This window comes from Halichoerus grypus, chromosome 9, assembly GCF_964656455.1.
Source record: "Halichoerus grypus chromosome 9, mHalGry1.hap1.1, whole genome shotgun sequence".
Taxonomy (NCBI): domain Eukaryota; kingdom Metazoa; phylum Chordata; class Mammalia; order Carnivora; family Phocidae; genus Halichoerus; species Halichoerus grypus.
Genome location: NC_135720.1, coordinates 119,828,715 through 119,842,971, shown reverse-complemented (window position 1 = coordinate 119,842,971; position 14,257 = coordinate 119,828,715). Strand labels below are relative to the sequence as shown.

General features: G+C 40.2%; 1 protein-coding gene across 2 annotated transcripts in view; it reads left to right on the top strand.

Annotated features, from left to right (window-relative positions):
- The window catches only part of GMDS (GDP-mannose 4,6-dehydratase), a 641,507-nt gene that overhangs the window by 536,053 nt on the left and 91,197 nt on the right, over positions 1–14,257 (top strand). Inside the window, exon 9 of one of the 2 annotated variants that reach the window (XM_036106055.2) lies at positions 10,633–10,729. The exons of the other annotated variant lie outside the window; for it this stretch is intronic. Coding sequence (XP_035961948.1) covers positions 10,633–10,729 — 97 coding nt within the window. The remainder of the gene's footprint in view (positions 1–10,632; positions 10,730–14,257) is intronic. 2 annotated transcript variants of the gene reach the window in all.

The following is a 14,257-nucleotide window of genomic DNA, read 5'->3' as shown; positions in this document are numbered from 1 at the left end:
GGTAATGCGTTGGGCAATTAAGTTCCCATTTGGTCACTTGTATTGACAAGGCACCCTTATGACAACAAATGTGTTCTTCCAAGAACATTACAGGGTGTTTGTTTATTTGAAGGAGGGTGCGTTGTTGGGGTTGTTTTTAGTGTGATGTTTTGCTTTTCACTTTCCCATCAACTTATTACTAAGTAATGTGAAAAGGAAGCACTTTTCTCCTACAATTAAAGTGATAGTAGTGTAAGCCAAACACACAAATCCTTGTCTTGACTAATTTTCTGTCATTAATCTTGTTAAATTTTGAGAAGAGGGTTGTAAGAATAGCCTACAACCTTGTGAGCGACCACCATCTGTGCTGGGGGACAAAAAGATGTTTCGGCCAATGGAAATATTTATCATAGTTTGTGGCACTCTGTCTACATTTTGAGTAAAAACAGAAAGGGGCAAAAATTACCATATGTTTAAAAAGAAACCCATTTCCAAAATCCTCCTGGCTGAGATAACAAGTCATTTTGTGCTCATGCATATTCTTCCCCTAATTGGGACTTGTTCCCTGGTAGGTGGGATTTCTGGCCCCTGGGCCTTGAGAATGAGGGTGAGGAGGCCTGTAAAAAGTGGAAGGCCTGTGGATGGAGGGTAGGGTGTGAATCTTTTACCCCTGTGACTGGTTTGTCTACTATAAGCGCTCCTTAAAATCACTGCTTCCTCTGTAAGTTACTTAAGTGGCCAGCATAGTTCCTAAGACATAGTAGATACTCAATAAATGTGCTCATTTCTTCTACTTTATTTTTCTCTCAAAGTGAAACTCACCTCAGAGAATCAGAAGACATTTCGTTGCCTTTGAGTAGTGTAGGCTCTAATTGCCTGACAATAAGAATATGTTATTTCCAAATATACACAAATAGATGTTGGTATTGTGCAAATTTAGAGTATCAGTACTGAAGTAATATCACCATGATCACAATTGGAGCAATGTCTGCAGAAAGGTGGATTTAAGCGGGCTCTTGGCCCAAGTGGGAGATATGGATGGTAGTTAAGAAGAGGGAAAGCATTCCAAGTGGGTGGAATGGCATGAGAAAAGGCACGAAGGCAGGAGTTAGTAAATTGTGTGTGGGCGATGGGCAAGTTGATAAACTGGGTTGGACCAGCCTGACTACATTGGGGCATATTGAGAGATACTCACACCTACTACTCCCTCTGCTTTACTGCACTTCCCCCTCATTCTCTAGGTCTTAGCTTAGACATCCTCCCTAGCCCAGCATCCTACACTCAACCAAGTCTTGCTAGGTGCCCTCCCGGTCCTCTAATAGCACTCTCTACCTTCTACCATCATTCAGACACTATATTATGGTGGCCACGAGACTTTAAGCCCCTTCATGACAAAGACCATCTAGCTTACTCTTACCTGTGTCTTTCGCACCTGGCTTAGCTTAGTAAGTGCTCTTCGTAGGCACTTAATAGGTGTTCAGCGAAGATTGTTAGGAGGTGGGAGGAGAGGAGATGGATGGATAAGGTTGGGCGAATAGAGGAGGTACAGATGACGGAGGCCCTAAGCTATGGCTGAGATTCATACAGAACTCAAGCTGCCGTCCTTAGATTGCACCTTCCCACCACAGCCCCTTAGTAAGACCTCCATTAATTTTGCTTACTCCTGTAAAACAGAAGAAACTCCACCTACATTCTTTGGGGGTAGACAGGATGCCCCAGCTGAGTTAAAATAAATAAAAATAAAGTAGGTGGTTTAGAGCCTGGTTAGCAATCCATGCAAAGATAGCATAGAAACACCAAGGCTCACTTAAAAACTAGCTGCGCATTTGAACTTCCCTTCACTGCCATTTTTACAGCTGAGAAGAACAATCTCTGGGCTTTTTCCTATTTGATCTCTTGAGCTACCTTCATTAGACATGATGACCACACAAAGCTTTTTTTCATTGAGTTAATCATACCAACGTGATTTCTTAAAGATAAAGCATAAGGAAAGACACTTTGAAAGTACAATTTAAGTCTTTCAGTAATCCTGATAAAAAGAAGAAAGCAAGAAAAACATTGACCAATCAACAACTCTTACTGGTAATAATGTCTGGGAGGGGCATCCCCAGGAAAATGACAGTGACCTTTTAAGAGGGCACCACACCCGTTCTGCTTATTCCAACTGTGTGAGATAGAGGTGTCGTCTGATGGCCTTCCTGAAATTGTTCAGCTCCCTAAACTCCTTTCTCTCCACATGTAAACTGCAGATTATACTGTCTGCCTGACTCCCGGTGTGGGGATTCATCTGTTGGCATTCACAAGAGGCCCATGATATGGAAAGCACAAAATAAAGGTAGTCATTACTCTAACAAGTAACAGGAACAGCTGTGTAATGGATTTAAATTTTACACTTTTTGGTATAGTTGATTATTCATTAATGGCATGTAATAGCTGGAACCTCCTTGTTTAATAACAATTACCATTATTAATATAAATAAAATGGAATAAGACTGAGCATGAATGGAGTCTACATTTCAATAGCAATATCATCTTTCTGTGCACAACTTAAGTTCTCATACATGGTACAACCTTTACACTAGTGTTGTCTTTTAGAAATTAGAGTAGACTTTGTGATTAAAACAATGTTCCCCTGAACACAAAAATTATACTCTGTCTTCCTCTCCTGTTCCAGTAACTAGTCGCCCCTTACTCCTTTCCGGGAACAGTCCCTCCCCCTGGCCTGGGGCTTCAGCCGTCTTGCCTCCTCAAGAAACTATCAGTTATCTCTCCCTTCAGCTGTTCTTCATGGCTCCTTCCCATCAACATCTTGACATTCTCAAATACTTACATCTTTAAAAAATGCACCCCTGCAAACACGCATTCCCTTCAGACACTGCTCTTCCTTTCTTTTCCCTGCTCCATCAAAAGGTACCAAAGAGTTGCCTCTTCTTACCACCTCTTTCCCTCCCTCCCTTCCCTCTACTGCACCTCAGTCCACCTTCTGCCCCATCACACCATCAGAGCAGCTCTTTTTACCATCCCCAGGGACCTGCATGGTACTAAATCCAACGGACCTGTTTCAGTTCTCCAATTCTTGACATCTACTAAGAATAGTGCATGGAAAGCAAATATTTTTGACCAAGTATATCTGAAAATACCTTTTTTCTGTCTTTAGAATTAAGAAGGTAGCTGATCTATATTTGTTGGTTGGAAATACTTTTCCCTCAGAATTTTGAAGGCTTGCCCTCTTACCTTTTAATTTTCAGTATTACTGTGGGAGGCTGAGGGCCATTCTGACTCCCTGTCCCTGTGTGTTCTCTCTCGAAGTCTGTCAGTCTTTCTCTTTGTCCTGATCTTCTGAAATTTCATGTGACGTGGGTCCCATCCATTATTTGGGACACTCTGTCGGGCCCTTTCAGTCTGGAAATGCATGTTCTTCTGCTCTGATCAATTTTCTTGGTTTAACTTAATTATCTGCTCTGCTCTGCTTCATTTTTTTTCTGCACTTTTCTGGAAATCCTATTATACTGACCTCTTGAGGCCATCTTCTGATTTTCTTATCTTCCTTCTAGGTTTTCATATTCCCTCTTTTTGCTCTACTTTCTGGGAGATTTCCTCAATTTATCTCTAAAATCTTCTCTTGAATTTTTAACTTTTCAATTTCTTTCAACTTCTCAAATCTCTTTTCTTTTTTTCAGATCGCCCTCTGTTATATAGTATCCTATTTTTGTTTCTTTGGTATCTTTTCTTATCTCTGAAGATATTAATGGTGGAATATATGAGTTTTTGTCTGTTTTGTTTTATTTTTTAATTACCTTTCCTGTTTGTTCTATTTCCCCCAAGTTGCTGTTTTTCAATTCATTTGTTATGATTTCTCTTTCAAAAATGTGGTTTTCCTCACACATCTATCTGGTAGTCCTTCGTTTTCTGCTCATGTTTAAAAGTGGGGGCCTACACTCTCACCACTGTTGTTCAACATAGTACTGGAAGTCCTAGCCTCAGCAGTCAGACAATAAAAAGAAATAAAAGGCATCCAAATCAGCAAAGAAGAAGTCAAACTTGCGCTCTTTGCAGACGACATGACACTCTGTGGAGAAAACCCAAAAGACTCCACCAAAAAATTGCTAGAACTGATACAGAAATTCAGCAAAGTCGCAGGATATAAAATCAATGCCAGAAATCAGTTGCATTTCTATATATTAACAGTGAAGCAGAAGAAAGAGAAATCAAGGAATTGATCCAGCCATAAGATACCTAGGAATAAACCTAACCAAAGAGGTGTAAGATCTGTACTCTGAAAACTATACAACACTTATGAAAGAAATTCAGGATGACACAAAGAAATGGAAAAACATTCCATGCCCATGGATTGGAAGAACAAATATTGTTAAAATGTCTATGCTACCCAAAATAATCTACACATTCAGTGCAATCCCTATCAAAATTTCATTAGCATTTTTCACAGAGCTGGAGCAAACAACTCTAAAATTTGCATGGAACCGAAAAAGACCCCAAATAGCCAAAATAATGTTGAAAAAGAAAACCAAAGCCAGAGACATCACAATTCTGGACGTCAAGCTGTATTACAAAGCTGTCATCATCAAGACAGTATGGGACTGGCACAAAAACAGACACACAGATCAATGGAACAGAATAGAGAGCCCAGAAATGGACCCTCAACTCTATAGTCAACTACTCTTCGACAAAGCAGGAAAGAATGTCCAATGGAAAAAAGACAGTCTCTTCAACAAATGGTGTTGGTAAAACTGGACAGCCACATGCAGAAGAATGAAACTGGACCACTTTCTTACACCATACACAAAAATAAACTCAAAATGGATGAAAGACCTAATGTGAGACAGGAATCCATCAGAATCCTAGAGGAGAACACAGGCAGCAACCTCTGTGACCTGTGCTGTAGCAACAGCTTGCTAGACACAATTCCAGAGGCAAGAGAAACAAAAGCAAAAATGAACTATTGGGACTTCATCAAGATAAAAACTTTTGGGGGCTCCTGGGTGGCTCAGTCGTTAAGTGTCTACCTTCAGCTCAGGTCATGATCCCAGGGTTCTGGGATGGAGCCCCGTATCAGGCTCCCTGCTCACAGGAGGCCTGCTTCTCCCTCTCCCTCTCCCCCTGCTTGTGTTCCCTCTCTCGCTGTCTCTCTCTGTCAAATAAATAAAAATAAAATCTTTTTTTAATTTTTATTAAATCTTTATTTAAAAAAAAGATAAAAAGCTTTTGCATGGCAAAGGAAACAGTCAACAAAACTAAAAGGCAACCTACGGAATGGGAGAAGAAATTTGCGAATGTCTTATCAGATAAAGGGCTAGTATCTAAAATCTATAAAAACTTAACAAACTCAACACCCAAAGAAAAAATTATCCAGTCAAGAAATGGGCAGAAGTCATGAACAGACATTTCTCCAAAGAAGTTATAGAAATGGCCAACAGACACATGAAAAAATGCTCCACGTCACTCGGCATCAGGGAAATACAAATCAAAACCACAATGAGATGCCACCTCATATGGGTCAGAATGGCTAAAATTAACAACACAGGAAACAACAGATGTTGGCAAGGATGCAGAGAAAGGGGAACCCTTCTACACTGTTGATGGGAATGCAAACTAGTGTAGTCACTCTAGAAAACGGTATGGAGGTTCCTCAAAAAGTTAAAAATAAAGCTACCCTATAACCCAGCAATTACACTGATAGGTATTTATCCAAAGGATACAAACATAGTGATTTGAAGGGGCACATGCACCCCAATGTTTATAGCAACAATGTCCACAATTGCCAAAATATCGAAAGAGCCTAGATGTCATTGACAGATGAATGGATAAAGAAGAGGTGGTGTATGTATGTATGTGTGTATACACACACACACACACACACACACACACACACACACACACAATGGAATATTACTCAGCCATCAAAAAGAATGAAATCTTACCATTTGCAACAATGTGGGTAGAACAGAAAGACAAACATCATATGATTTCACTCATATGTGGAACAGAACAGATGATCATAGGAGAAGGGAAAGAAAAAGATAAGAAGATGAAAATAGAGAAGGAGGTAAACCATAAGAGACTCTTAACTAGAAAACAAACTGAGGGTTGCTAGAGGGGAGGTGGGAGGGGGTTGGGGTAATTGGGTGATGGGCATTAAGGAGGGCATTTAATGTAATGAGCACTGGTGTTATTTGCAACATGAGTTGCAACATCACTGAATTCTACCCCTGAAACTAAATAAATAGACAGATAGATAAATAAATAAATAAATTGTTAACTCTTCAAATTAAAAAAGTAAAATAATTTTTTTTTTGAAGTGGGAGCCTAAGAGGCTAATTGGGAGTTTTTGAGAACATGGTTAGGGCTTGCTGACTGTGTCACGATAGGGAGACGTAACAGGACCATTTAGTTGGAGACTCTCTGATGCCCAGAGGAGAGTCTTCTGCCTGGAAGGAGATATGCCTGACTGCCAGAGCCCTGGGGAGTCTCCGCATTCAGCACACAGACTTCCCTGAATTTTTCCTTCTTTTCAGCATGGTGACCCCACCCTTTGCAAGCCCAGTGACCTTCAGTCCTGGGACCTTGTTCTCCAGGGAGGGCGAGGCAGTTGCCAAGTGATGTGGAATCTGGGAGGGGACTGGGCAACACACTGCTTCTCAGGGAGAGTCGTAAGTAATCCGCCCTCACTTCCTGACATCTGAGGGCTTCTGCAAGTGTAAATTGGGTTCATTCTCAGCTTCCCCACTGCTGGCTTAGGAGTCTGTTTTCTAGGGCTTCTGCTAAGTCCTTTAACACTCATCCATCTGGCTTTCTAGCTTCCAGAATTTGGTTTCTCTTGTCTCTTTCTTGTTCTTTTAGCCCTTGTGAGTTCATTCCCCTTTTGAAAGGGGTCTGGGGAAGGAGCAAAAGTGTACAAACCACCACCTTTATCCAGAACCTAATAATTCTTCTAGGACGAATTTATGTCATTTTCTAAATTGTAGCCTGTGGCAGCCTCCTATTTCAATATCTGTGTCCGAATAAAATAGTAGTTTTAAAAATAATTCCTGAGCGCTTTGGTGATATTCAGGTTGCTATAAGGAGTGCATCGTCCCCTCCCTTACTTTAGCTCTGTCTCCTAAACCTAATACAGCTGACTTTGCTTTTATTGTTCATTAAAGGAATTCCTAGTTGAGTAGATTTTAAAAGCACCTCATCTTGCCTTATTGTGCTTGATTCTGTTATTCTTGAATGCTTTCTATTGCCATTTAATGCTTATTAGGAACCAACAATGTATTTTTAAAATTGAATTATACAGGGCCTCTGCTCAGAGAGCTGCTGATCTAAATTGGAGGGTAACAATTCCTGTTAATTAGCTGAATCCTTGACTCCTGTCAAGCCACCTTCCTTTCTTAACATCCCAGCTCTGCTTTGAGTCACAACATTGCTTGTTAGGACAAGTTAGCTGTTACCTTTTACTTGTTAATACAAGTGTTTTGTGTATTGTTGTAACTGAAAGTTTTTTGGCCCTTGGCCGAAACTTTTGCTTACTGCCCTCATGCAGACCTAGTGCAAATTGCAAAGTGTTTTTTGCCAACTCTGTTCTGCTTTGAGCCATTTCCTGGTTACAGCTGATTATTCAATGCAACTAGATTAATTGTAGGGGCAATGCCGTGCCCCTAGAGATGGTTTGGACTGTAGACAGCATTTGCAAGATGGCCGCCCAGCAGGCAGTATTCAGACAGAGACCAAGAAGGCCTGTGTGCCCGCAGCTCATACCCACAGGTGCCCAAGTGGCATCAAACTCAAATCTAACTTACAGATTCCTTCCATCAGTCTTTTCCCATTTCAACTATCTTTACCAATCCCAGATGTTAGCATATGGCTGCAGAGCAGTCAAAGGGAATCAGTGGTAAACAGGAAAATTCAAGCTGGTCCAGCAATGCAGCCGGTTGGTATGAACGGGAATTAAATGTTTTCTTTTAGTTGAGGGTGAGGATATACCATTAACTCATCCCCTAAAGCAGGGGTGAGCAACCCATGGCCTACAGGCCAAAACCCCACCTGTTTTCTACTGTCCTGTAAGGATGTTTTTACAGTTTTAAAGGGTAGTTTAAAAAAAAAAAAAAATGATGAGGAGGAAAAGGAGGAGGAAGAAAACAAGGGGGAGGAGAAAAGGGAGGAATATGTAACAGAGACTGTATGTGATCTGTAAAGCCTAAAATATTTACTTTCTGGTTCTTCACAGCAACAGTTTGTCAGCCCCTGCTCTAGAGACAGCTGGCTCTGCCTCATTCCTTTCCTGCCCCACGTGCTCCCTCCCCAGTCAGGCAAAGCTCTCCAGGTCTTTCCCAGGCCTTCAGCAACTTAAATATGTGTGTGTTCATGTGTGGTTTCAAGAAAACAATTAAAAATAGATTTGAATCTCCAGTTCTCAAGTTTGTGACATCTGAGCAGATTTATCAATAAGAAGGACAGTGTTACCAATATGTATGTGTGCACACGAGTCAGCATGACCCGTGATAGATTACATGCCTAGCTGCCTTGGGGGAAAACAGCAAAACTATGAGCAGTAATTTTGTTAACCCTTTTGGCTTAGTGGGAGATAACTGTCAGGAAGACATATGCTGAACTGGTTTCTCTTGGATGAGTATAAAATAGGAACAAAAATACAAACATGCTTATGAGGTACAAATATCCTTTCACTTACTGAAAGCCTAACCAAAGAGAAGCCTCCACTTAAACTATTAACTTTGGAATTAGATAGGTAATTTTTAAAAAAATAATGATTTTACCAGTTATTTTCCCTTACTGTAGATATTTGCCAAGATTTGGTCTTTTCCTTAAGAGATGTACAAGGATGGGGCGCCTGGGTGGCTCAGTCGGTTGAGTGTCTGACTCTTGATTTTGGCTCAGGTCATGATCTCAGGGTCGTGAGATCGAGTCGTGAGATTGAGCCCCCTGTGGGTCTCCATGCTCAGCGGGGAGTCTGCTGGAGATTCTCTCTCTCCCTCTGCCCCTCCCCACACCCCTCCCCTGCTCTTACGTGCTCGGGCCCTCTTGCTCTCTCTCTCTTTCTCTAAAAATAAATAAATCTTTTTAAAAAAGAGATGTACAGGGTTTATCACCATTTAGGTTTTCTAATTTTACAGTATTTTTAGTCTGTGTGCTCTAAAGCATCCACATACCATTTCCAGGTGATTTTTCCAAAAACATAGCTCTGATCCTGCCAAATTAGTCTAATCAGTAGTAAGAAATTAAACCAAATAAGTAAATTACCAAACACCCCTTTTTGAGGCAACTAATTAATATAAAAGTCATAGAAAAATGCCAGTTGTACAGTTTTCCATTGTTCAGTGTACACAATTAATTCTTTGTGTGTTATGGGATGTTTTCGTATTTGCCTTGAGTCCATTGACCAATTCAGTGTACTTCTAAACTGATTTTTTCCAACAATGAAATATTATCCCTCTGCTATAAAAGAGTAAACTGAGGATAGAACATTCAGATGATTTTTGGGGAATAAAGCTTGTAAGGGTAGTTTATATCTCTAATACCCAACCTATGTCCAAAGTATAACCATGATCAACAGTTAATGTTCATCTTCAATAACACATGTGAATGACATAGCCAAGTAACTAATTTAATGCTCTATTCTTTCCTTTGATCCCCACTATGACTCTGATCCAGGGAACACACAAAATTGTCCTGTTGTCATAGGATTCATCTCCAACTGATAAAGCAAACTAGTTCTGAAAATAAGCATTGAAGTCAAACATTACTTTGTAATTTCTTTTCTTTCTTTCCTGAAAAGTTTCATTTGTAAAAATAATTTTAATTGTGTATCATCTGTTGCTTGGATATTAGATTGTAGAAATCCAGAGGTTAACAGTACCTTCATGTCTTTAAAAATGAGAACATAAAATGGAATCCCAGCAAGCTGGTCTTGAAGCTTATGAGCATATGCTGCACAATTCACCATATAGACTTGAGGGGGGTACTCTTTCCAACAGTGGATGTTTAAGGAAGAAAAACCTAAGTCCAAAGAACATTGTAGCTGAATCAGAGATGCTAATACACACTCTCTTAGCAGGCATAAACCACTTGTATACTTTTTGGAGGTTTAATCATCTGAGATTTATTAATGAGGCCTACTGCTGACTGGGTAGAGCAAGGGAACTTATATATAATACAAAGATGAGATGAATGGTTAATTTAGGGTGTGAAACTTATTCCAAACTGGAATGCATTGAAGTTACAATAAATATCCCTAAAACATAACTACAAAATTAAAAAAAAATAAAGGGGACACAGAAGACATTAATTAATTCATAATAATTGATAGTTATCAAGAGTAGTCTAAAGGAGTACAGATCTTTGAACTCCCTGAAAGTTGTCGAATTCCTTATTCTGGCTATTCTGTTCATCATGAACAGAACCCGTCATGATTTTCTTAAAAAGAAAGAAAATAAAACCTGCCCTTTCGAAACAGATCTGGAAAGGCTTTGAAAGTCACTGTTGCCCGGATAACGTGGTTACACTTCAGCTTGTATTCCTGTAGTTAATGAGCTTATACACTCCTGCAGGGAGAAGGCTGAGCCGTCCCAAGGGACTACAATGTGACAAATGCCCCCAAGCAATTAGAGGCTGATTAAGTATTTATCTCCTTTACAGGTGGGAAGGAAAGAATGAAAATGAAGTGGGCAGATGTAAGGAGACCGGCAAAGTTCACGTGACTGTGGATCTCAAATATTACCGACCAACCGAAGTGGTAAGGACTCCCTGGCCACCCAGGGCATGGCCACATTTGGCCGGCTGGCTGGCTGGGAGGATGTTCTCACTGAATATCCACAGCCAGCTTTCAAAGCTTTCCACTGGGTTCTCTGACATCCTTCAGTGAGCAGTTCCCAAACCAGAATACAGTGAATTGAATTTGAGATGTTATCCTCACCACATAATCCATTGCTTTATAAAGGAAGACAAATATTGCCTGATGAGTGGATGAATACAAAAGTTTTCTGTATTAAGAAATGACATATAGATCGTTAGAACATAACGTCCTCCTTTCCTAAGCCAAGGAAATAGTTGATTTAAGAAATGGAGACTTCTATCAAAGGCAGGTCTCCTCACATTATTAGCTTTGATAGCTGATCCCTGATACCTACAGGACAGGATGTCTGATTTACAAGGCCCTCCATGACCTGCAGGACCTCGAGATCAGGAGGGCGGTTTGCCTTTCCTTACACACATGCACTCACACATGTACACACACTCATAGGCACCCACACACACTCACACAAACCTAAGCCATAAAGGATCCCCCTGTACATTTTTTAAGATTTCGATCACATACTGTCCTGTCTATGAATCCTTTTCTGGTCAATATACTGCTACCACTAAAATTTCTCCTCCTTCATTTGTATCTATATTATACACTATACATAATTATGCTATAACACCTATTATAATTTATTGTACTCATTTGTTTACATGACCTTCTCTTTACCAAACTGCAAAGTCTTTGACGATAAGGACTTTTATTTTAATATCTTAGGCTATAAAAAGTAGGTGCTTCATAAACATTGACAGATGAGCGGATGAATACAAAAGTTTTCTGTATTAAGAAATGACCTATAGGTTGTTAGGATATAACATCCTCCTTTCCTAAATTTATAAAAATTTCTAGCTTGGTGTTAATCACTTTCATGTGGTCTACTTTCACACTGTGGTGACAAAACCCAACATGTTAAATATATCTAAAGATAAGAGAAAGCAGCATCTTCAGAGAGAAATGTTCAGATGTTACCTAATGAAATATACATTTGCTGTGAAAATAGAACCCATTTTATCTGTGCTTTGAACCAAATTCCTATCTGTTGTACAACATTGCAGAGACTAGGAAAACCCCAGTGAAGAGAGACTGAAAGTGAGTGTGTCATCAGTAACCCACCCTTTAAAATGTCCTGTTTTAAACAAAAGAAAAAACTTCATTTTGTGGACTCTTCCACACAGGGGGAATAAAAAGGAAAGGAAATCAGCAGTGCTCAGAGACTAGGGCTGTAGAGTCCGAGCATTGTCCTGGCCCAGGGCGTGGCCGGGTCTTTGACACACAGTGAACAATGGCTCCCTGTGCTACCGGCAAGTGGGTGTGCGAGGGAGAGGATGTGCTCCGTCTCTGGGGGAGGAAGATACCAGCACAGCCAGGGATGCCTGTCTGTGGAGCCCCCTAGCCACCCTGCCTTCGCTCCCCTGCCCCAAAGAGGTGCCACAAGGGTGTCATTTTTCTGGAACATGGCACAGATTACATAAATGGACAAATTTGTTTCCATCCGCACTGACAAACATTGTCATCTCAGAGTGGAAAATTTACTGAGCCAACAGAAACCTCAATCCTTGTAACAATTTAAACATGATTCTTTCTCTCTCCAACACCAAAATAGTTTCAAAAGCTAGGAAGTCATTAAGAATGGCTTGTCTGTCTTTCTTACTTAGGCAAGGTGTGGGATTGATAAGGACACAGAACAAAAGAATTTGCTGAACAGGAAAAGGACCCTTAGACTAACAAGACGGTTCTTGGAGTTTGTATCGACCCCTCTTTCCTGCCCTAACACTGCATCCCTCCTCTCATTTCTTTTATTCATGCAAATGTCATCATCATACCTGTTCTGCAATTCTGTTTACACTGATGTTGTTTGAACAGAAGCGCGGCATCTTATTGCATATGCTTGCTTTAGTTTTTCACTGCTGGAGCTCTCACCCCAGATTCCCTTTTGATTTGGAATTCCTGGCTTGATTTGGGATTTCTAACTGCATTTCATCTTTCTAAGCCTTTAGGCTGCGTTATTTTTGTTCATCCTACTTCAACTTAGTATTCTGTTGGACAAGCTTTTCTTGTATGGTGAGACTAAACTTTTAACCTCATTGCTCAGAACAACGAGTTTTCCCAAAACTTGGACCAGCTTGACAGACTTATGTTGAATTGCCTTAGGGGTGATAGTACTCTCCCAGTTGAAAGGTGACCAGAACTGGAGACCGACTTGTAAATGAGCTTTCACTTAGGTGTGGGGCTCTAACAGCCAACACATCTAGAGTCATGGAGCATGAGTCCTGAAAAGCGCCCAGCTTCTCTGAGTTTTGTCAGTACTCAGTGTAGGATGGACATGGAATTCTCCCATGTCTTAATTAGATCCTTCCCATTTCAGTGTCTTAAATCTATCTTGCAAGTGACAGAGGCTTTTTTCTTTCTTTCTTGAATTCTTTTAAAAGTCTGATCTCCTGATCAGCTTGAATCATGTACCCTCCAAGATTTTCAGCACACAAGGCACTTCAAAGCCAAAAGGCATAAACGAAATCTTAGAGTGTAATGGTTCCAGAATGATTGATAAGGGAAAAAAAATACCATCAAGTAATAAGAATATATCGGGTCTCAGAACATCAATATCCTAATGCAATTAAAGGAACATAGACCTTTATGTTGTTTTTTTTTTAAGTAAGATTCACGCTAGTTTTTAAAAAGGCTCTTTACCCAGCATAGGGCGGCACTAACCCAAAAGAGGCCACCAATGATTCCATAGAGAACATATTTCCACACACACCAGTAATTTTTGTCCTCATTGATTTAGCCACCACAAAACCTTAAATCTTGCTTCTGTTACCAACATGGAAAGTCTTGAAAGTTTTTGTTCTGAGCTAAGGACTTTAGCATCCAGTTAGAGCTGAATGGAGTCACATTCTTTTGGTTCTTTACCTATAAATCTCTGTGTCTCCTTTAAATGTTTAGGAGTTTTGCTTCTGTGAAGATCTTGATCCTGGAAATTAGACTTTAAATCTCCCATTGCCCCCTGAATTCCAGTATTTGATGATGGCGACATTAACACTTGAGTTCCATGCCTCTTAAAACTCCCATCTTGTATGTAATTTCCTATATATGCAGCCGTTTATACACGGACGCATTGCGATCGCAGAGAAGAAGTAGTGGTGTAGTGCTTACGTGCAGGCCCCAGGGTCAGACTGCCTGAGTTCAAGAACAGTCAATGAGTAGCTGCGTGACCTTAGGCAAGTTACTCAACTTCTCAGTGCCTCTGTTGCCTTGTCTTTAAAAATGGGATTAACAGAAGGGCAAGAAGTTTATAGAAGTGTTGAAGAATTAACAGTCAATTATACAAAACGCTTATTAAAACAGTATCTGGCACACAGTGAAATACCCAGTATCGATGCTGTCATTGTTATTTATTCATTCATTCATTCACCAAATATTTACCACACACTTTGAGGCCCCGGGAATACAGTATGAACAAAA